Source organism: Sturnira hondurensis, unplaced genomic scaffold, assembly GCF_014824575.4.
Source record: "Sturnira hondurensis isolate 20B ecotype Veracruz unplaced genomic scaffold, ASM1482457v3 Scaffold0004386, whole genome shotgun sequence".
NCBI classification, from domain to species: Eukaryota; Metazoa; Chordata; class Mammalia; order Chiroptera; family Phyllostomidae; genus Sturnira; species Sturnira hondurensis.
The window spans coordinates 333,301-357,452 of NW_028077017.1; the positions used below are offsets into that span (position 1 = coordinate 333,301).

The 24,152-nt window shown below is 47.7% G+C and overlaps 1 protein-coding gene across 1 annotated transcript; it reads right to left on the reverse strand.

The window, feature by feature from the left end:
- Window positions 1-228: 228 nt before the first annotated feature.
- On the reverse strand, window positions 229-9,207 carry LOC118986639 (cationic amino acid transporter 3-like). The gene is made up of 11 exons (XM_037045610.1): window positions 8,835-9,207; window positions 7,697-7,852; window positions 5,867-6,044; window positions 5,403-5,515; window positions 5,023-5,245; window positions 4,305-4,444; window positions 4,097-4,199; window positions 1,563-1,732; window positions 1,201-1,367; window positions 821-929; window positions 229-673 (listed from the first exon to the last, which is right to left on the reverse strand). The coding sequence occupies exons 1-11, from the start codon at window positions 9,205-9,207 to the stop codon at window positions 612-614; spliced, it is 1,794 nt and encodes a 597-aa protein (XP_036901505.1). The 3' UTR covers window positions 229-611.
- Between the last annotated feature and the right edge of the window lie 14,945 nt (window positions 9,208-24,152).

Here is a 24,152-nt window from a genome sequence, read left to right on the forward strand (position 1 = left end):
ATGTATGGTTGCTCTCAAGCACCCCCTACTGGGGACCTGGCCCACAACCCAGGCACGTGCCCTGACTGGGAATCGAACCAGCAACCCTTTGGTTCACGGGCCGGCACTCAGTCCACTGAGCCACATCAGCCAGGGCATAAATATAATTTTAATGAAATTTATTTGGTGATATTTAGTTAATAAAATTATATGGGTTTAAAGTATACAATTTTATAATGCATCCTTCTGCATATTGCAATGTGTGTTCATCACCCCAACTAAGAGAGTACTTCTTACATGCAGGTAACATTTTATTTCTTCTTATTGCTGGTTGGTCACCTGTTGTGCTTTCTTTGTGAAAGGTCATCTTTCTCCACACTTAAAAAGCATGCACCTTTTCTGTATGTAAATTATGCTTTTAAAAGTTGACTTTAAGATGATACCCCATTAAAGACATTTTTCCGGCAATAAGTCCAGAGCTCTAACTGCCTTTAAATGCATCCCACCTTCACAATCCACAGAGGCTCGAAGCCTCCACTGAACAAGATGCCTCCAGTGTAGGAGGATCGCACATCTGTTTCCTCCGGTTACACTAATTCACACTAGGGATATTGGGAGCACAAGGCGGGTGGCTACTGATCACTGGTCCTCTCCAAGCTGTGTCGGATCCCATATCCAAAGTATATGGCAAAGCCTGGTATGGAAATGAGACAATGAGAAGGGAAAGCAGGCACACTCCCCGCCTATTATGGCTTCTGAGACAGTTTGGGGGGGGAAGGTCATAGGAAGAAGGCTGGGTTTGGTCACCCAAGAGGCCTCTTTCCCCCAGAAAGGCACTTACCAATCACCATCCAGATGCCAAACTGGGCCCAGGTCGTAGGGGTCATCTGCATCATCAAATAAATATTCACAAAGATGCTGAGGAGTGGGAGGACAGGCAACGCAGGGACCTGTGGGCAAAGTCAGTGTATCCATGAACAAACTACAGATGCTGGAAAGGGAGGCCCTCTGCCCCACTGGGTGGGAAGGGAGGCTTTGGTCCTGTCTGGGCTGTGCATGCAGTGCCTCCTCATACAGGGTTTCCCGATGGATGTTCCTGAATAGAGTGTGGCTGGGGATGGCCCACTGGTTTTAGCGACTCCCCTTGTCTTCCCTGGTCCAGCAAAGTACGCAGAGTTCATTCTCTCAAGGTAGACAGTTTGGGGGCATAAAATCACCTACCTTGAAGTGAAGAGGAGCTGGGTTCTGGGGCTGTCTCCAAATGATGAACGTGATCCCCAGAATGAGCAGAAGCAGCAACCCAGTCACTGTTGTGAACCCGGGGTCCCCAGCCACCAGACGGCCGGGCCACTGAGCCAGTATCAGGCACAGGACGGTGAGCAGCAGAGCTGCGAGGGTCAGGGTGGAGGAGAACAGATGCAACTCCAGAAGCTGAATGTGTCAAGGCCTTGGCTCACATCCCACCCCCCAAAAACTGCCCACATCCAAAAGAGCCGTTATATCTCTAAGATTCCAAGGGCACACCCTCCCACCTCACCCATTTCAACTTCAGAACACCACCCAAGAGGCAACCCGCTGCTCACCCAGCAGCAAGGCACATCCATAGACCACTTGGCCAGATTTCCGAGTGGGGCTGGTGTTCACAGTGATACACAGGCTTTTGAGGGTCTTTGAAGTTCCTGCCTCCAGGACAGATTCGTATTCAGGCTTTGTCTCCATGATTTCCAACTTCGTTTTCTTGTCTGGCTGGTACCTGAAGTCCAAGTGCGAATGCAATATTCACTCCAGCCTCTACCCATCCAACTTCAGACAGCCTAATCCTCCTCTTCCCCACCCCCGAGTGTGAGAGTACACTTCGGGGACAGCATGAAAGCAGGAAGGGATTCACCACGCCCCATCAGTACCTATCAGTTCAAGACCCTCCTTCTTCAAGAGGAAGCGGAGCCCTGGCCAGGGAGCTCAGTTGGTTAGAGCATTGTCCCAATACACCGAGGTTGCGGGTTCCATCTTCAGGGCACAAACAAGAATCAACCAATGGTCCTAAATGGTGTGGCTCGGTTGGTTGGGTGTCGGCCCGCAAAGCGAAAGTTCTCTGGTTCGACACCTGGTCAGGGCACATGTCTGGCTTGCAGGTTCAGTCGCGTTTGGGGGACATGTGACAGGCAACTGATCAATGTTTCTCTCCCTCTCTTTCTCCCTCCCTTCCCCTCTCTCTAAAAATAAAATTTAACGGGACTTCCGCCAAGATGGAGGCATAGGTGGAAACACTGGACCTTCTCCCACAACCAAGTTTAAAGACAACAAAGTTTTAGTAAACAAAACACAGCCAAAACACAGAAAATTGAACTACACGGAAGTCTGACAACAACGAACCATTCAGCCAGACGGGTAAGAGGGGCGGAGCCAGCAGCGGAGCCCGGTTGGGCAGGAAGGATCCCCTGACCCAGGCACGCAGGCAGCCATGGGCGGATCCCAGGTGTGGGGTAGCAACGGGCGGACCCAGTGAGGGCGCGAGGCCGCAGGCTGACCAAGGTCACACATTTGCGCACAGATAAACCAGCGAAGGAGTGAGCACTGAGACAGACCACGCAGGCCCAAGAGGCGGGAAGCAGCAGAGGGAACCGCCATTGCCCCCTTTGACCCCGCCCCCACATACAGCGTCACAACCCTGCGACTGAGTTACCCCGCCCTGGTGAACACCTAGGGCTCTGCTCCTCATACGTAACAGGCACAAACAGACCAAAATATGGCTCAAGAACTCAAAGCCCCAGAGCCGATAACTCTAAGCAACTAAGAAATAGCCAATCTTCTCTGATACACCATTCAAAATACTGGTGATCAGGATGCTCACAGAATTGGTTTAGTCACAAATTAGAGGAACATATGAAGGCTAAACTAATTGAAATGAAGGGAAATGCACAGGAAACCAATAGTGATGGAAAGGAAACTGGGACTCAAATCAAGGGAGGGGACCAGAAGGAAGAAAAAAATTACCAAACAGAAAAATATGAAGACAAGAATTCAAAGAAATGAGGAGAGGCTTAGGAACCTCCAGGACATCTTTAAACGTACCAGCATCCGAATTATAGGGGTACCAGAAGAGGGAGAGGAACAGCCATGAGTGGAAAACTTATTTGAACAAATAATAAAGGAGAATTTCCCCAGTCTGGCACAGGAAATAGACTTCCAGGAAATCCAGGAAGCTCAGAGAGTCCCAAAGAAGTTGGACCCAAGGAGGAATACACCAAAGCACATCATAATTACATTAGCCAAGATTAAAATGAATGAGAGAATCCTAGAAGTAGCAAGAAATAAGGGGACAGTCACCTACAAAGCAGTTCCCATCAGACTCTTTAGCAGATTTCTCAAAAGAGACCTTACAGGCAAGAAGGGGCTGGAAAGAAGTATTCCAAGTCATGAAATCCAAAGACCTACATCCAAGACTGCTCTACCCAGCAAAGCTTTCATTTAAAATGGAAGGACAGATAAAGTGCTTCTCAGACAAGATCAAATTCAAGGAGTTCATCATCACCAAGCCCTTATTATATGAAATGTTAAAGGGACTTATCTAAGAAAAAGAAGATAAAAAATAGGAACAGTGAAAGGACAGCAAACTCACAGTTATTAACAACCACACCTAAAACAAAAGCAAACCAAGAGGACAGCTAGATCAGGAGCAGAACCAAAGAAATGAAGATCACATGGAGGGTTAGCAACAGGGGAATGGGAGGAGGAGAAGCAGGGAGAAGGTACAGAGAATAAATAGCATAGATGGTAGGTAGAAAATAGACAGGGGGGAGAGCAAGAATAGTAGAGGAAATATAGAATCTAAAGAACTTGAGACATGTGGATATAAACTAAAGGGGGGGAATGGTGGGGGAGGGGTGTGCAGGGTGGAGGGGAATGAAGGGGGTAATGAGAACAACGGTAATGGCATAATCAATAAAATATATTTTTAAAATAATTCATTAATTAATTAATTAATAATAAAAATAAAATTTAAAAATCAAATTTTTTTAAAAAACTAATCAACCAATGAATGCATACACAAGTGGAACAACAAAACTGTTGTCTCTCTATCAAAGCCACTTTTTATAAAGAGGGAGGGGAGTCTCACCTAAGGACAAGCACAGAGAAGGCCACCAGGGAGTACGCAAGCAGAGTCCCAATCGACATGAGGTCCACAAGGTCACTGAGCTCGAAGAGGAAGGCCATGAGCGCTGCAAGGAGGGCGCAAACGAAGTGGGGAGAGAGGGATGAGAACCCAGTGCACACAGCCGTGCCGAGGAAACTGACCAACAATGGGGTGGGTTCTCTCTATGCACCTGCAAGAGTTCCGGAAACGATGGTGGCTATGATGGGGGTGTGGGTGCGGGGGTGGATCCGGGCAAGTCCCTGGAAAAGGAGCCCGTCCTCCGCCATCGCGAAGATCACACGAGGCATGGGGAACATAGAACCCAGGAGGCTGGAGGAGAAACAGAAATGTGTGTGAGGATACACAGAGCAGGACAGACCCGGGCTTCTGCTCCCTGGCCTGCACTGAGCAAGCCGTCTCTCCCTCTCACCTCTCCATCCAAGGCTGGACCACCTGAGAACTGGAGGAAATGGGAGAGGAGCTCGCTGTGGTGTGCAACCCGGGATGGCTTTGAATATAGCCCAACGCAAAATCATACATACATTTACTTAAAGCCATTTTTTAAAATATTTTATTTATTTATCTTTAGAGGGGAAAGGAAGGAGAGAGGAAGGAAACATCAATGTATGGTTGCTTCTCGTGCATCCCCTGCAGGGAACTGGCCCCTGCTGGAAACTGGCCTGCGACCCAAGCATGTGCCCTGACTGGGAATCGAACCGCGATTGTCTGGTTCGCAGGCCCGCGCTCAATCCACTGAGCTACACCAGCCAGGGCTACTTAAAGCCATTTTTGGTTTGCTCATCAGCTGTCGTTAGGGTTTGTGTATTAAGTGTGTGGCCCAAGACCACTCTTCCTCTTCCAGTGTGGCCCAGAGATGCCAGAGGGTGGGACGCCCCTTAGACACTGACCTGGATGAAAGAGCGCTGAGCGTCCCGGCGGCCACGATGTATCTGGCAGGTGCCCATCCGACGTAGAGAAAAGCCTGCGGCAAGGGGCTGTCGGAATGAATCTGGTAGTAGGGCACCATGAGAGTGAGCGCCGCGGAGACCCCGAAATACGCCAGGAAGCAGATGAAGAGCGAGATCACGGTGCCCAGAGGGATGGAGCGCTGTGGGTTGCGGGCTTCTTCCCCTGTGGGCCGGGGGGGAAGGGCTGGCTCAGGGACATAGGCCCAGGTGAAGAGGACGCAAGGTGCTCCCTCAAGAGCCGGCCAATGTTCTATCAAGCCTGTGCCCAAGGGCAGACCAAAGGGCGCCTAAACCCAAGTGGGGCAGAATGGCTGTGTTACCTGCGGTGGCGATGCAGTCAAAACCGACAAACGCATAAAAACACGTGGCTGCTCCGCGGAGGATCCCATCAAAGCCAAAAGGCACAAACCCTCCAGAGCCCAGAGGGCCCAAGCTAGGGAGAGAGGAGGTGAGAGGAAGAACATGGGTGAGGAAGCCATCTCTACTGGAGCGCGGTCAATACCACAGTCTCGCCCTGGTAGCTCTGCTGGTTAGAGCATCATCCCCACACATGAAGGTTGTGGGTTCGATCCCAGACAGGGCATATAGAAGAATCAACCAACGAATGGATAAATAAGTGGAACAATGGATAACGCTCTCTTTCTCTCTCCTTCTCTCTCTCAAATCAGTTAAAAGATAACTAAATAAATAACCACAGTCCTGGACTCCATCCCCCATCCCCAGCTCTCTGTTCCCAAGCTCTGCCACTCCACGCGCAGGACTGTGCCGAGAGTGCCCTCCTGACCAAGAAGTGTCGTTCGATGCGTTTTTGGCCAATTCGTAGTCCTGTTCCGTGAGCTGCCAGTGGTGCACATCTCCCTTAATGAAGCCACAGAGGATGACGAAGCTGAGGACCAGAAGGTTCAGGCCCGTGAACACCTTGGTAACCAGGGCCGACTCCCTAGCTCCCAGAACCAGTAGACCTGTGGGGAAGATGGAAGAGGAAACATCCAAAATCCTTGAATCCAGCCCTGGCTGGGTAGCTCAGGTGGTTAGAGCATCCTCCTGATATGCCAAGACTGAGGGTTCGATCCCCCGTCAGGGCACAAGAACCAACCAATGAACGCATCTCAGTAAGTGGAACAACAAATCCGTGTGTCTCCCTCTCTCAGAAAAATCACTGAATCCACACAGACAGAAAGCAAACTAGTTGTTTCCAGTGACTGGGGTGGGCAAGGGGAGAGGGGCAGGGACACTTCATGGTGATAGGGTCTCCTTTTGAGGTGATAAAAATGTTTCAGAACTAGATGAAGGTGATGGCTGCATAACCTTGTGAAGGTGCTAAGGGTCACTGAATTGTACAGTTTAAATTGACTGGTTCTGTCCCTGGTGGTGTAGCTGAGTAGACTGGGCACCGGCCTGCAAACCGAACGGTCACCAGTTTGGTTTCCAGTCAGTCAGGGTACATGCCTGGGTTGCCGGCCAGGTCACATCCCCAGTAGGTGACAAGTGAGAGGCAACTGCACATGGGTGTTTCTTTCCCTCTTTCTCCCTTCCTTCCCCTCTAAAATAAATAAATAAATAATCTTTAAATAAAAAGAAAAATAAATTGTTTGATTTTGCCTGGCCAGGTGTATCATCAGTCGGTTAGAGCATTGTCCCAGTACACTATGGTTATAGGGTGTGATCCCTGGTCGGGGCACATACAAGAAACAACCCATGAATGCGTCAATAAGTGAAACAACAATTGATGTGTGTCTCTCTCTCTCTCTCTGTCCCTCTGTCCCCCTTCCTCTGTCTAAAGTCAATAAGTAAGAATAAGCCCTGGCTGGTGTAGCTCAGTGGATTGAGCGCGGGCCTGCAAACCACACGATCGCGGTTCGATTCCCAGTCAGGGCACATGCCTGGGATGCAGGCTGGTTCCCAACAGGGGACTCACGAGAGGCAACCATACATCGATACTTCTCTCCTTCCCTTCCCCTCTAAAGATAAATAAATAAAGTGTTTTTTTAAAAGGGGGCAAGAACAGATAATTTTTAAAAAGTAAGAATAAACAAATAAAAAATAAAATAAAATAAAATGGTTGATTTCTTATTGTGGCAACCATCTCCCAGTGTACACAAATATCATACCACCCCCTTACACTTACAGGGTGTTACATGTCTATTATATCTCAGTAAAGCTGGGGGTAATAATCAAATTAAATGACTACTCTTACATTACGTAAATTTTACCTTGATTTTTTAAAATTAAACAAAGTAATTTGTTCAAACCTTGGTCTCAGTACAGAGGAAGCAACTTTGTCTGAATTAATAGGTCTCAGCTGGAGGTGGCTCTGTTGCTCAAGGGACATTGGGGGTGGGTGCCACTAGCAACCAGTGACTAAGTCGTGGGGGAATCACTCAATGTCCTACGACGATCACCTCACGCCAAAGAATGATCCGGGTCAAAATATCAAGCGTTCCAAGTGTGGGAAACAATGGTGGACGTCTTGTCTTCCTGTCTCTCCCACCGACCACAAACTCTCCCATCTGACCTCTAATTTCCCCACCCCTTCACCACCTCTAAGCCTTTCCCCTCCCAGCTCCCCCTCCATGCCCCACTCTTCCCATCCAGCCTTGGACCCCTGCCTCACCAGTGAGCAGCAGCACCAGGCCCAGCGAGAAAAAGTCTAGGTACTTGGCCAAGTGGGGCACCTGTGGAGAGAAGGTCCCCTGCAGCACCTGAGAGATGCGGTTCCCGGTCAGGCTGTCCACGGCGGAGCTCCAGGCCCTGGCCACACTGGCGCTCCCTGTAGAACACAAGACCTTCATTTGCAAACACTCTGCACCCCTGCTAGGTACCATGGGATATATTTCCAGGAAAAAAAAATGAAAGAACATACAAAATACCTAATCTCAACCCTGGCTGGTGTAGCTCAGTGGATTGAGCACGGGCCTGTGAACCACACGATCATGGTTCAATTCCCAGTCAGGGCACATGCCTGAGTTGCAGGCCAGTTCTCAGCAGGGGACTCACGAGAGGCAACCATACATTGATATTTCTCTCCTTCTCTCCTTCCCTCCTCCTCTAAAGATAAATAAATAAAATATTTTTTAAAAATTTTAAAAATACCTAATCTCAAAGAAGTTCTCTTCTTTTCATGGGTATAGAGAGCAGACACAGATGTTTCATAAAATAGGTACACCATTTCATATGTCAGAAGGAGAACAGTGTTATACAAGAAAAGAGGGTCCCTGGCTGGTGTGGCTCAGTGTGTTGAGTGCTGGCCTGCAAGTCAAAGGGTTGCTAGTTCAATTCCCAGGCAGGGCACATGCTTGAATTGCGAGCCAGGTCCCCAGTTGGGAGTGTGGAGAGGCAACCACACATTGATGTTTCTCTCCCTCTCTTTCTCCTTCCTTTCCCCTCTGTCTAAAAATAAATAAGTAAAATCTTTAAAAAGAAAAGAGGGAAGTGGATGGTCATGGGACAATAACAGCTGAACAAAGATGTTGCTATGACGAGGGAAGGATCCTTGGGGACCAACTGTGCTTCCCCAGGAATTCTTCCCTAGTTCCTACAGTTCCCATTTCTTCATGGTTCTTGGTTCAGTCATTAAAGGAAAGCAGGATAGAGTTGAGTAGCATGAAGTTTGGGGGTTTTCCAGACACTGTCACCCACTTCCCCTCATAAGGCAGATAACAAAGTGTGAGTGAGGATGGAGACCCCACTCCCCGCTCCTATTTTCCCGATCTAAGTCGCTTGGTTCCCTCACACCGGCCACGCCCTCTCACCGATGACGTAGGAGAGGATGAGGGTCCACCCAGTCGTGAAGGCACACAGTTGTCCCACCGTGACGTAGCTGTACAGATACGCAGAACCGGAGCACGGCACCCGGGCCCCAAACTCCGCGTAGCAGAGCCCAGACAACATGGAAGTCAGGGCAGCCACCAAGAAGCAGAGGATAATCGCTGGTCCGGCTTTGTCCTTGGCCACTTCACCAGCCAGGACGTACACACCCGCCCCCAGAGTACTGCCCACACCAAAGGCCACCAGGTCTAGGGTGCTGAGACAACGGGTCAGGCGGCCGTCAGACCCCTCCCTTGGCTCCAGGGGCAGCCTGCGAACCAGCTTCTGACCAAACTGGCGAACACGTTGACACAGCATCGTAGATGGAACTGAGGAGGAGGCTTAGCCCTGCAGAGAAAACAAGATAGAAAGCCATCAGGAACCTCCAGCTTCCGCTTCCTGAAAGCAACCAGAGGTGGCCTCTGAAAATGGCTCACTATTCACTGGACCCAGAAAACCCCCACAGAATCATGGAAATCATGGGGTTTGGATCTTCACTGGACCCAGAAAACCCCCACAGATTCATGGAAATCATGAGGTTTGGATCTTCATGTTTATGTGAAGAACACTCATGAAACTTCCCAGGGCATCAGGGGTGTGCATGTTCAAAAGGCCACGGAGGATCTGAAGGATGTCACTTTGCAGAAGCAGTGGGTGCCATTCCGTCATTAACGACGGTGGAGTCGGTAGGTGTACCCAGGCCAAACAGTGGGGTTGGGCACAGGTTCAGTGGCCCCCAAAGAATGCTGAGTTTTTGCTGCACGTGCTTAAAAACGCAGAAAGTGCTGCTGAACTTAAGAGTTTAGATATAGACTCTGGTCACTGAGCATGTCCAGGCGAACTAAGCTCCCAAAGTGCAGAATTTACAGAGCCCACACGTGGACTGACCCACACATGAGCTCTCCCTGCTACACAGAGATGACCCTTCCTGAAAAAGCTCAGGTCACTCAGGTTCAAATCCAGTTCTGCCACCGGACAACTGTCTGATTCTGCATGAGCCCCAGACCGTGCCCTGCCCTCCCTCAGTAAAACAGAGGACAATACTAGCATCATTATTTCCTCCCATCCTTGGTAAGTGACTTTTGGGCTGGGCGATAAGAACTCCCAGGCACCACGTTTCTCTGCCGAGGGCCCAGAAACAAGATTGCTTCCTGGGTTTTCCTGTTGGTTTGTGTTTGAAGTGAAATGGGGATGTGGAATTTGGAGCTGGAGGGAAGAGAATTGGGATTTGTAGGGATGGAGAGGTTCTAGCCCACCCAGCTCGGGAGAAACATGGACCCAGAGTGGCCTCCCAGTGACCCCGAGGGCTGTAGGACTCTTCTTCACCCCAAGTCAGAAATGACAGGATGCTGCCCTGACTGGTGTAGCTCAGTGGATTGAGCACGGGCCTGCGAACCAGACGATCGCGGTTCGGTTCCCAGCCAGGGCACATGCCTGGGTTGCAGGCCAGTTCCCGGCAGGGTCAAGTTCCCAGCAAGGGATGCATGAGAAGCAACCATACATTGATGTTTCTCTTCCTTTCTCCTTCCCTTCCCCTCTGATGATAAATAAATAAAATATTTAAAAAAAAAAAAAAATGACAGGATGCTATCTCCTACCTCTCTGAGACCTCGTATGTCTCCTCACTACGCCTCTCTTCGGGGGGTTGGGGGAAGCCTTTAAAAGGAAGGAAATTCGGTCACATGCTCCGGCATTGATGAACCCCGAGGACATTATGCTCAGTAAAATAAGCTGATCGGAAAAAGACAATACTGTATGATCCCACTCCTGTGGATTAATTATGCCGAGTAGCCAAATTTATAGAAGCAGAAAAGATAATGATGGAATGCTGGGAGAAAAAGAAAAAAGGATTAAGAAGTACAAAGCGGCCCTGGCTGGGGTAGCTCAGTGGATTGAGCGTGGGCCTGCGAACCAAAGGACCATGGTTCGATTCCCAGTCAGGGCACATGCCTGGGTTGCAGGCCAGTTCCTGGAAGGTTTCACACGAGAGGTAACCACACATTGATATTTCTCTCCCTCTCTCCTTCCCTTCCCCTCTAAAAATAAATAGATAAAATCTTTGGAAAATTAAAAAAAAAAGAATACAGTCAAGGGTATAAGGGGGATAAAGGGTGCTAAAAAATAAAATTAAAAAAAGAATATTTAGTCAGTAATATTGTAATAATTATGTATGCTTCCAGGTAGATACCAGAATCATCACTTTATAAGGTATATATTTTAAAGGTATATTACAAAGGTATATAAAAGGTATCAGTTTCAGGCTGTACACCTGAAACTAATGTAAATTGAATGTCAACTATAATTGAAAAAAAATTTAAAGCAAAGCAAAAAAAAAAAAAAGGTAAAATGGTGGTTCCAGGGGCTGGGGAGGGGAAACAGTTATCATTCAATGGCGATGACAGGATTTCTGTTTTATAAGGTGAGTAAGAGTTCTGGAGACTGGTTGCACAGCTATGTGAATATACTTACCCACTACTGAACTGTGCACTTAAAAATAGTTAATGCTGGCCCTGGCTGGAGTAGCTCAGTGGATTGAGCAGGGGCCTAAAAACAAAAGGATCGCAGTTCAATTCCCAGTCAGGGCACATGCCTGGATTGCAGGCCAGTTCCCAGCAGGGGGCGCATGAGAGGCAACCATACATTGATACTTCTCTCCCTCTCTCCTTCCCTTCCCCTTTAAAGATAAATAAACAAAATATTTTTAAAAAAATAGTTAATGCTGTCCTGGCTGGTGTGGTTCAGTGGATTGAGTGGCAGCCTGTGTACAGAAAGGTTGCAGGTTCAATTCCTGGTCAGGGCACATGCCTGGGTGGCGGGCCAGGTCCCGTCCTGAAGCACGTGAGAGGCAACCAACTGATGTTTCTCTCACACATCAACATTTCTCTCCTCTTTCTCACTCCCTTACCTCCTCTTTAAAAATAAATAAAACCTTTTTTAAAAAAAATAGTGAACGTAGACCTGGCTGGTGTAGCTCAGTTGATTGAGCGCGGGCCTGCGAACCACGTGATCGCGGTTCGATTCCCAGTCGGGGCACATGCCTGGGTTGCAAGCCAGTTCCCGGTTCCCGGCAGCGGACCCACGAGAGACAACCATACACTGATATTTCTCTCTCTCTCTCCTTCCCTTCCCCTCTAAAGATAAATAAATAAAATATTTTTTAAAATAGTGAAGGTGGTTAATTTTACGTTACGTGTATTCTACAGCAATGTTTTAAGTGTCGCCGATAATAATAGCATTGACGGTGAAGATGGTAAATTTTATGTCACAATTTTTTTCAAATGTTTGTGCTGATGGTAATAATAGAGCCAGCTTCATGGCGTGGGTTGGTGTAATAAATCAGCATATACAACAGCCTGATTATCAGTGGCACATCCACCCTAAACCCGGAATAACTTTAATCTCTAATATTGTTTGCACATGAAACCAAAAGAACCAGCCTTCTCGCCCTGGCCGGGTAGCTCCGCTGCTTAGAGCGCAGTGGCGATACCTCACGGTTCGGGCTGGATCCCAGGTCAGGGTCCACATACAAGAAATGAGAACTGGATGCATCAATAAGTGGAACAACAGATCGAGGGTTCTCTCTCTCATATCAATACATTTCTAAAAAGAAAATGAAAAAAAACAACCCCCAGCCTCAGAGCCTACGAGCACTCAGCCCATCTGCTCCCACCCCTTCTCCGCTCACAGCTGTTTCTTTCGTCTGAAAAATGGGTCTTTTCCGCCCTTCCAATGGAGCCAGGCTGAGCAACTAGGCGCACGCTGCTGTGGAAGGCTGAGGTCTCCGGGAGTATCAAGAAGAACACACGCGCCCTGTCTGGGACAGAAGAGGGGTTACCCCGACTTACCCGGACTGCAGGAGCAGATCCCGGATCACTGGGTCGGAGTCAGTGAGTTTGAGCCACGAGCCAGGTCGACTCCAGCTGATAGGATCTTTAAAGCCGCAGCTGGAAACACATAAAAGAACAGCTAGTTCTCCCCGCTGGGTAGGCAGGGCGGGGTCAGGGGCCTCTGCGGTGATGCAGTCAGGCGTGGAAGCTTCTCTCTCTCTCTGTCTCTCTCTCTGTCTCTCTCTCTGTCTCTCTGTCTCTCTCTCTCTCTCTCTCGGCTCTAAGAGTTTTTTTTAAATGGTAGTCAAATACGCACGACATAAAATCCTCCGCCTGAGCCATTTCACAGTGTCGTGCTTGGTATATTCAGTGTATGCACACAGCTGTGCCCTCACACTCTAGAATTCTCATCTTGCAAAACTGATACCCTGTTCCCGCCCCCCACCCCTACCCCCGTGTAACACCCACCACCTCCCCCTCTCTGGCACCTGCCGTCTACTTTCTGTCTCTGAGGATCTGACCCCTGTGGAAGCTTCACAGAAATGGCATCATTAGGGTATTTGTTCTTTGGGGGTCAAGCTTCTGCCGCTGAGTAAATGTCCTCAAGTCTCCTTCATGCCGTAGCCTGTGTGCGAATGTCCTTCCTTTTCAAGGCTGAATAAGATTCCTTTGTATGGATGTACCTTGTGCTTATCCATTCCTCCATCAGTGGACACCCTTGGGTGGCTTCCACTCTCTGACTTGTGAGCTTGTACCTCCCTGAGGCCCTGCTTTCAATTCTTTGGGGTATATACCCAGGAGTAGAATTGCTGGGTGACGTGATTCTAAGATTTTTTTTTTTAATGCATGAATTCATTTCATCAAGGATCCCAGAAGTAGGGGCCCTATAACCTGGGACCCCGCTCACAACCCTGCTCTGTCCATCTTCTGACACTTGTCGGGGATGGGGACACTCCCCCCGCCCCCTTCCCTCTTAGTTCTTCTGGTTGGTTGAGTAATTACAATGACAGCACGCTCAGCCCTGGCCAGGCACCTCAGCTGGTTAGAGCGTCATCCCGATAGGTCAGGGTTTCAGGTTCCATCCCAACCCTGGGTCAGGGTGCACACAAGAATCAAGCAATACGTGCAGAATTAAGTGGAACGACAAACCAATCTCTCTCTCTCTCTCTCCCCAACCCCTTTCTGTCTAAAATCTAATAGATAAAAAATAAATAATAACTAGTAAAATGACACAAGACAGATTAACAGGAGAAAATCAAGTTTTAACACATGTACATGGGGAATTCACATAAGTGTGAAAATTCCAAAAGCAGGAGGTGAGGTAAGGTATATATGTCTTTCTGGACCAAGAACAGGGAGGAGGGGATCTAGGTTTTCAAAGGGAGGGGAGACCATTTAAGCGGATGAAAAGAGTTCGTGTCTAGTGAACTGTTTGCTGAGTCACCTTGAAACAATGGGACCCTGGGAGCGAGCTCTCTGACCAAAGGGCCTTCCTGCCTTTCTTCCCGTCAAGCACTCATTTATAATAAACTACTGTATCTATGGTGATCTCTCCCTTCCTGGAACAGGTCCTCTATCTTAAATTCTTTTATGCAACAAGTAGGAAAGGCCAAAGGTTCTTCCTGAGCCTTCTAGGTCTTCAAGATTTTCAGTTTAAAATATTCTGCATGCCACAGGGGCTTAGCTGAGGGTGACTCACTCAGAAGGGCCAGATACTTGGAAGCTTCCCCACAGTGAGCACATGGCCTGAGGCACTCACATGTCAAGGATGCTCCAAGCGGAGCTCCCTGGGAAAGGACAGACAGACCGAATGGGACATGATCAAGCAACCCACATGCAGAGAACCACAGGGGCGCCAATGACTCAAACTGGATTAAATCTTTATTTTTTTTAAGATTTTACTTAACTATTTTTAGAGAGAGGGGAAGGGAAGGAGAAAGAGAGGGAGAGAAACATCAATGTGTGGTTGCCTTTCATGTGCCCCCTACTGGGGACCTGGCCTGCAACCCAGGCAAATGCGGTGACTGGCGATGAAACTGCAACCCATTTGTTCCAAGGCCCGTGTTCAATCCACTGAGCTACACCAGCCAGGGCTGGATTAAATCTTTAAAAAGCCAATCACACAGGGAATAGATGGAGTGACATGGTTTAAGCTGTGGTGAAGACTGTTGTTTGGTTGTGTGGAGCCCCAGAGCTGGGATGATGCTTATTCTTTACGTTTTGTAATTTAAAAATATCTCAGTTTTAATTTCTAAATTACCATTTTTGTTATAATTTGTTTTTTATTTAATCTTTATTGTATTTTTTCCCACTATCATTTAGTCCCCTTATACCTCTCTCCCCCCAGCATTCATCACACTGTTGTCCATGAGTCCTTTTTCCTTTTTGCTCAACCCCTGCCCCCCCACACCAGCTGTTATCTGCTCTCCGTCCGTGAGTCTGTCTCTGTTTTGTTAGTTCCGCTTGTTCGTTAGGTTCCACATATGAGTGAAATCATATGGTATTTGTCTTTCTCTGACTGGTTTATTTCACTTAGCATAATGTTCTCCAGGTCCATCTACACTCTCGCAGAGGGTAAAATTTTCTTTTTAATGACTGAGTAGAATTCCAATGTGTAAATGTCCCATAGTTGTTTTGTCCACTCATCTACTGATGAACACATGGGCTGTTTCCATATCTTGGCAATTTAAGTTAATGTTGCAATGAACATAGGGGTGCTTATGTTCTTTCAAACTCATGTTTTGGGTTCCTTTGGATATATTCCCAGTAGTGGGATTGCAGAGTCAAAAGGTAGACCCATGTTTAATTTTTTTTTAGATTTTATTTATTTATCTTTAGAGGGGAAGGAAAGGAGAGAGGGAGAGAAACATCAATGGATGGTTGCCTCTCGTGGGTCCCCTGCTGGGAACCGGCCCGCAACCCAGGCATGTGCCCTGACTGGGAATCACACCGCCATCATCTGGTTCACAGGCCCGCACTCAATCCACTGAGCTACACCAGCCAGGGCTCCACGTTTCATGTTTTGAGGTATCTCCATACTGCTTTCCACAGTGGCTGCACCAGTCTGCCTTCTCACCACTCATGCAAAAGAGTTCCCCTTTCTCTACGTCCTCACCAGCACTTGCTGTTTGTGAAAATTATTCTAAACAGAAGACACCCGAGAGTAGACAAGATACAGAAAGAACCTTCTTGGAGTTTCCCTTATCTACCTTAAAGTAGAAAATTCTGGGAAATAAGACTGCCATAAATTCCTTCTTCCTCGGCTTTTCTTCTGTGGTTGGGCTGAGGAGAGGGGGACGTCTGGTTAGTCACCCACCTGCAGGCTCTCTTCACCTGTGTTCTGGACGCCCTCTCTGGGTATTGACTCAAGAACTCCATCTGTTCCCGCTACAACGTTCCCCCTCTTTCCTTATTACCCCAGCGGTTCACTCTGGCATGAATCACACCTTAATTTCAAAAATTCAGAATGAGTCAAAGTGGACAATACTGCAAGGATCATTTGCAAGTTCCCAGTCGCCCCATCTCCCAGTCTCCCTTTCCAAGGGTAAGAAACGCTACTTTTCTTACAAAAGTGACTCTAGATGCCTAAAATGGTTTCTTTCTTCAATGTTTGGTAAGACTAAATATTGGTGTCCCTTGGGCCTGGAATTAATTAATTGATTAATTGATTCATTTTGTAGGCAAGAGCACTCCATTCAGCCCTGGTTGGTGTGGCTCAGTGGACTGAGCGCTGGCCTATGAACCAAGGTATCACGGGTTCAATTCCCAGTTAGGGCACATGCCTGGGTTGTGGGCTGGGTTCCCGGTGGCAGGTTTGTGAGAGGCAATGAGACATTGATGTTTCTCTCCCTCTGTTTCTCCCTTCCTTCCCCTCTCTCTGAAAATAAATAAATAAAACCTTTTAAAAAACAGAAAAGTAAGGAGTACTACTTTCAGCAAAATGTAATCTCCCTGGCCAAATACCACAACAGTATGACAATGAAAATGGGTTTGCTCCATGTGGTTGTAGACATTCCGGGAAAGTTTAAAAAACGCAGCAAAGTGACAGCAAATCCAATGTCTCCATTCACGAGGTCTTGTGGGATGGGACCTTAGGCAGCCTAAGGAGAAATTTCCCAATCTTTCTGAGATCAGTCCTCCTCCTGTGTCCATGAGTTTTCCTCAAAACCGAGACAGAAACAAACAAACAAACAAACAAACCAAACCCAAGAGAGGTAAGAGGGGGCGTGTTTTTCTGCCAAGACAATCTTGAGAACTGTAGTCTGAACAAGCTTTCCAACGTCAAGAGAATTCTTGCTATGGGGTTCTCATTAATCGGGGTCTCCAACCGATCACATTCTGCATGGAATGTACACAGAAGTCAAATCACACACACACACAAAAAAACGCTCAAACCTGATCTAAAAAAAAAATCTACTTGAATAAGAATTAAATTTAAAAAAAGAAGTAAAAAAAAATCTGGCACTGGCTGGTATGGCTCACTGGATTGAGCGCTGGCCTGGAAACTAAAGGTTACCTACCACTTGTATTCCCGGTCAGGGCACATGCCTGGGCTGCAGGCCAGGTCCCCAGCAGGGGGCGTGTGAGAGGCAACCAATGGATGTTTCTCACACATTGATGTTTCTCTTTCACCCTCCCTTCACGCTCTCTCAAAGTAAATATAAAAATAAAATACTCTTTAAAACAATTAAATGAAAAGAAATAAATAAAATCCGAGAGAAGGAAAGAGTAATAACAAAACGAAATCAGGTTATGACCAGGTAGCTCTGTGGGTTAGAGCGCTGGCCAGATCTGCCAACATTGAGGGTTCTGTTTCCGGCCGGGGCACATGCAAGAATCAACCAATTAGCCCTGGCTGCTGTAGCTCAGTGGATTGAGCGTGGGCTTCGAACCGAGGGTTGGCTAGTTCGTTTCCCAGTCAGGGCACATGCCTGGATTTCGAGCCGGGTCCCCAGTGAAGGCGTGTGAGAGGCAACCACACATGGATGTGTCTCTCCCTCTCTGTCTCTCTCCCTTCCCCTTTCTCTAAAAACAAATAAAATATTTTTAAAAAGAATCAACCAATTAATACATAAGTAAGTAGAACAATAAATGAATGTGTCTCTCTCTCTCTTTGTCCCTTCCTCTCTAAAATCAATAATTTTTTTTAAAAAATTGAGAAACAGCCCTGGCTGGTGTGGTTCAGTGGACTGAGCATTGGCCTCTGAACCAAAAGGTCACTGGTTCGATTCCCAGTCTGGGCACATGCCTGGGTTGTGGGCCAGATCCCCAATAGAGGGCATGGGAGAGGCAACCACACGTTCGTGTTTCTCTCCCTCTCTTTCTCCCTTCCTTCCCCTCTCTCTAAAAATAAGTAAATAAAATCTTTAAAAAATAATAATAAAAACTTGGAAAACAAAATCAACCAGAGGGTAAGGAGGGGAAGACAAAGAAGGTAAAGGAGGTCGAATACATGGTGATAGAGGTTTTTGCTGGTGGGCACACAATGCGATATACAGATGATGTATTATACAATCGTACATTGAAACCTACATAAATTTATTAACCAGTCATCCCAATACATTTAATTTAAAAACCAATCAAATGGACTAAATACTCTTTTTTTTTCTAAATCCACCCTGGCCAGTGTGGCTCAGTGGATTGAGTGTTGGCCTGTGACCCAAAAGGTTGCCAGTTTGATTCCCAGTCAAGGCACATGCCTGGGTTGCGGGCTGGGTCCCCAGTTATGGGATGACCAGAAGGCAACCAGTTGATGTATCTCTCACACACTGATGTTTCTCTTCCTCCTTTCCCCGCTAAAAATAAACAAATAAATAAGTAAATACTCAAATAAATACAATGAAGCATGATACTCATTTACTTCACAACTAAGGCAGATGGCTTCCTTTGGCCCAGAAAGGGTCAGATATGCAGAAAGAATTGCAAGGTTAGACCAGATTGTTACAGAACAGAAAGAGTTCGCTCACCAGGAGCTACCAGAGCCAACCGAGATCAATATGGAGAAAGATTGGCTATTTTATTATGAATGATGCCACCCAGGGGACGGGAAGCTGGCGCTCAGAAGCCCAGACTCCACCGCGGTGTGTAGGCTGAAATTCTACAGGGCAAAGGCACAAGCCACTGCGGTTAGGGGCTTGGGGTCGTGCCAGGAGCTGATCGGTCGGACGTGGGGCCCGAGCGATGAACCATTTGTTCAGGTCTGGAGGACAGCTCTGAGGTCCCTTCTAGCTTCCCTCTGCCTGGTCTCATGGGAAAGTCGCCCGGGGGTCATTCCACCTTCGGGCACAGGAGCTGACACATAAGTCTACGTGCTATCCTCAGCCTGCTGGCGGTTCAGACCATGTGAGCATTAGTCAGGTCTGGATTACTGTCTTCTGCTGCCTGGAGGGTTGCTGATTATCTGGGTGAAAGGGTAGGTCTCTCCGGGGGAGAGACAGTGAGAGAGGAGAGAAGGAGAGAGGTGATTTCTAGAGCTAGGATGTAAAACTAAACTTAATCAAAATGATAAGGACCCTTAAGAACTTAACCAGGGAGTAATGACATAGGTTCTCCCATCGTCCCATCAGTTAACAAAATTCAGCAGTGTATGAACGCAGAAACCGATGGATAGCAGAGTGTGGTACGACCACGTATGGAGACTTCAGCTGAGAAACACAGTGATTGCCTCCAAAGACTAGTTGTTTTTTGTGTGTGTGTGTCTTTTAATTTTTCATTTATTTACCTTTAGAGGGGAAGGGAAGGAGAGAAGGAGAGAAATATCAATGTATGGTTGCCTCTCGTGAGTCGCCTGCTGGGAACTGGCCTGCAGGGAACCAGCCTGCAACCCAGGCATGTGCCCTGACTGGGAATCGAACCGCGATCGTGTGGTTCGCAGGCCCGCGCTCAATCCACTGAGCTACACCAGCCAGGGTTCCAAAGACTAGTTTCGAACATCCATGCCATCAGCTTTATTCTCACTTCCAAGTGGCTCCCAAACCGGGAGCATCAGAGTTGGACTGAAGAGGTCATCCTGGTAAAGCAAATCAACACCAAGCATCCTCACCTGAAGCTAAGAGGCTGGCCCTGCATTGCCATCCACTTTGGGGTTCACTAGAGTCACCCCTAGTTACTCTTCTGACATTGTTTATAGAATAAAGTTTTCATTCACTCTTTGAGAAAACGGAGAGGTGTTGAGGGGTTGGAGCTTTAGTGCTTTCATTGGATCATAATTGGGTTAAAAAAAGCGTGTGGGTTTGCTCTTGTGTGGCCCCTGGGCTGTCGGAGCATTGTAACTCGAAGCTGCAGTTTGTTCCAATGTTATCTTCCGCCTGTGGCTGGAGGAAGTTGTTAGCTCTGTTCTTGCTTCCAGTGATTTCCAGTCCTGGAACAAATGATCGCTGGCCGTGAGGATGGGTGAGGAGGAGCCTGTCTGCAGAGTCTGGAGAGAAGGAGAAGGATTAGAGTCCTCTCTCCAAACTGCACAGAAACAGGGTTAGGGAGTTAGCCTGGGTCAAGCTTCCATTGCCCACTGTTCCCATAGTCACCAGTCTCAGGAGACCAGAGGACAGGGAGAAATAGAGACTGTCCCCATATAGGCCACCAAAATGTTAGGGTGGTCGGTGACCGCAGACTGCGAGAGAATTCACAGAGAGAAAAACGTGTAGAGAGTAAAGTTTTTATTCACTCTCCAAGAAAGGAGAGGGGCATAGTGTGGAGAGATAGCCAGTGTATTTATTATTGATTTGAGAACTGGGAAGACACATTGCTTTGTTGTTCCACTTAATGATCCATCCATTGCTCGACTCTTGCATGTGCCCTCACCGGGGATCAAACCCACAAACTTGGTGTATGGGGACGATGCTCTAACCAACTGAGCTACCCGGCCAGGGCCCATCATCCATCTGATTTGAGTATGCCTGGAACCCACAATACACACAATCTCCTAATAGCAGGTCATAGAGCCTGACGACATGGCCTAAATCCAAAGCCAGCCCTCGAGCAGGGTAGAAATAATCCCACTTCAGAGTGTACACCAGGAACCCAGATAACTTCAAACATGGAGAAGAGGAAGAACTCAGCCGAGCAGGATCAGAATACCCAGTTATTCCTGTGGAAAATAGTTGGATTAATTTTTTTTACTATAGTTGGGAGCATTTGAGATCTTGGTCCCTGGCATAGGTGGTCAGTTTGGCTTAAATAAACTCTTGTAGAAAGTCAGCCCTGCCCTGGCTGGTGTGGCTCAGTGGATTGATCGTGGTCCTGTGAACCAATCGCGGTTCGATTCCCAGTCAGGGCACATGCCTGGGTTGCAGGCCAGTCCCCAGCAGGGGGTGCGCAAGAGGCAACCATACATTTGATAATTCTCTCCCTCTCTCCTTCCCTTCCCCTCTAAAGATAAATAAATAAAATTTTTTTAAAAAGCCAGCCCTGGCTGATATGTCTCAGTGGATTGAGTGCTGGCCTGTGATTCCTAGTTGGGGCATATGTCTGAGTTATGGGCCAGGTCCCCAATAGAGGGCAGTCAAGAGGCAACCACACATTGATGTTTTTCTCCCTCTCTCCTTCCCTTTCCCTCTCTAAAAAGAAATAATTTTTTTTTTAATCAAAGAGAAAAATTTTAAAGGCATATCATTACAGTTGACATTCAGGATCATTTTACATTACTTTCAAGTAGATCAATATTTGACCTTGGGAGAACAAAACAAATTTAAGGCTGACATCAGCCCTGAGCTGATGAGTAAGTGGCCCCTACTCCAGCTGGGCTGGGGGAGAGAAACTTTGAACTCTTCCAGGGCAAGTGCTCCTGATTATGACATCACACACGTCACCTTGGTGATGGAGCTTGGCAGACTTAGTCAGAGAACAACCAGTGAGGTGGTCCCTGGGAGTGTCTGTCTCCTGAGTGGCCCTGGGTGGGGAGCCTTGCAAACAGGGAAGCTTCCCACCAATACCTGGGAGGATGGGACATGAGTAGCATGGTACCTGCTTCCAGGGGCATATTAACCAAGATCTTACCTGTTATATTGGCTATGGGGTCTCAGAGGAGCCAATTGAGGCAGCTCACTGAGAGCATGATTTTGGCAAAGCCTCCAGCAACTAGGGCTTCTCTGTGTGGGCCTAGCACGGTGATGGTGGCCTATTTGCTCTTGGTACCTGGGGTCATGGGCAACATGCTGTCCAAGCTGTAGATGTCTGTGACTACGCTGTCCTCAAGCATTCCCTGGTGGACAGTGCCTGTCCTGCCTGGATGGGGATGGCCTGTGACAACCAGCATACGGGCCAGGACATGGTGAAGCAACCAGGGCTCCTTGTGGTATGTATTTTGTTGCTCTTGTGATAGTTGCACATGGTAAGGAAGAGAAATAGATCTCAACGGGCAGCTAGGAAAAACCAGAAATCAGAAAATCTCCCCAGAGGGTCACTGGGCCCTGAGTCCTCACCACACATCTCCCTGCTCCTCCAGCCCAGAAGGGTCTGGAAACATTTTGCTCAACCTATTTCCTTCCTTTTCCCTTATTTCTTCCCTGAATATGCCTGTAATTTTTCAGTTCCGTTGGGACAGTCCCCACCTTTATATTTACCTTCCTGCCTCGGGTCCCTGGTTTCCAGATATGATCAGAAAGCATGAAGCTATTCATTTCTCTGCAGGATCAATGCGGAGTGAGGGAGTCTTTCATTGTTCCTCTCCTTCCAACACCAGGGAGTCTGAGCAAGCAGGCCTGTTGGCACTAAACACGATTTAGAGGGCGGCTCCGAGGAGCAGACATCCTGAAAAAATGCTAAGGACGCAACCAAAAGCCTAACAATAATGAGACCTATAACTGGCCCTAAGGGGAAGGCTAGGCCTCTGGGCACTGCAACACCGTGGGAGCCCACAATCTGGGGGCAGCTCCCGCTGGGCCTGCAGGTGTGCAGCTTGGGATGTCGAAAACTTTCAGATGAGCCCCTTTTCCTTACACTTTCTCTTAAGGGTAAGGAATGTGGGGAATGACAAGAGTGGGGGTAGGAGGTTAGTCTCTCGGGGTCAGTCAACTCAGCAAAAAGCAGTTCTCTGCCCCCCAACCCATGTGGCCCAGTGGGTTGGGCATCGTCCTACAAAGAGAAAAGTCATGGATTTGATTCCCAGTCAGGGTACATCCCTAGGTTGTGGGCCAGGTCCCTGGTTGGGGAAGTGTGAGGGGCAACTGACTGATGTTTAAAAAATAATAATAATAGCCCTGGCTGGTGTGGCTCAGTGGATTGAGCAACAGCCTGCAAACCAAAGGGTCACGAGTTCAATTCCCTGGGTTGCAGGCCAGGTCCCCAGTTGGGGGTACATGAGAGGCAACCACATACTGATATTTCTCTCCTTCTCTTTCTCCCTCCCTTTCCCTCAGTCTAAAAATAAAATAAGATCTTTAAAAAATAAGAATAATAATTTTTTACAAATAAAGTAGCTCTTCGGCTTTTGCTGAAAGCAGGCCACTGTTTTGTTTTGTTTGGTTTGGTTTGGTACAGGCCAGGATAGAATGACCTCTCTCCAGCCCTGTGATTGTAACTAGTTCTTTTGATAATTTCCTTTGGCCATTGCTTTATACTTCATTCCTTTCCTCCCACTATTGTTTTTAGAATGGCCTGGTTATGTATAGTTACCCCACTTTTCAGTCAGCCACATTATAAGAAATTTAATGTATTTACTTTCTTTTTAAAGGAAGGAAAAATTACAAAAAGAAAAACAAAAAAGAAACCCAGCATAGAGAGGTCCATTCGGGTGAGTAGTCTGCATTTTTCTTTCTTTCTTTTTTTTTTTTTTTTAATTAATGTGTGATTGCCTCTCACATGGTCCCCACAGGGAACCTGGCTCACGACCTAGGCATGTACCCTGACTGGGAATCGAACCCGCGACACTTTGCTTCGCAGCCCGCACTCCATTCACTGAGCTACACCAGCCAGGGCCCTGCATTTTTCTATGTATAAATGTCTTCATTGAGGACCTCAGAATGAAGTCTACCTGTCCAAACTCAGGCAGCAAACCAGGGCATGTCATCTCAAAGATGGATGGATGTATTTGGGAATGCAGCCCACACTACAACAAAGTCACGGAGGTTCTGCCCTGAGACAGGCCCGGGACCAGATTCAGACTGGCACGTCAGCGTCCCTCCCACATCCTGCTTTGAGGTCAGCACACGAACACGTTGCATTACCCAGCAGAGGGCTCTCCTGATTCCCATTTGAGCTAAGGTTTCAAGGTTTTCAAGGTTCTGAGCTTAAGGTTTCTGAGCGCATTTTTTTTTTAAAGAATTTATTTTTAGAGAGGGGAAGGGAGAGGGAGAGGGAGAGAAATATCAATGTGTGGTTGCCTCATGCCCATGCCCAGCTGGGGACCCAGCCCACAACCCAGGCATGTGCGCTGACCCAGAAAGTGAACCAGCGACCCTTTGGTTTGCAGGCAGGCACTCAATTCACTGAGCCACACCA

Coding starts and splice junctions, on each gene's coding strand:
- LOC118986639 (XM_037045610.1), bottom strand. CDS start 9,207: ATGCTGTGTCAACGTGTTCGCCAGTTTGGTCAGAAGCTGGTTCGCAGG. Junction 5,246..5,402: donor TGACTGCATCGCCACCGCAG/GTAACACAGCCA, acceptor CCCGGCCCACAG/GGGAAGAAGCCCGCAACCCA. Junction 4,445..5,022: donor CTCAGCGCTCTTTCATCCAG/GTCAGTGTCTAA, acceptor TTTCTCCTCCAG/CCTCCTGGGTTCTATGTTCC.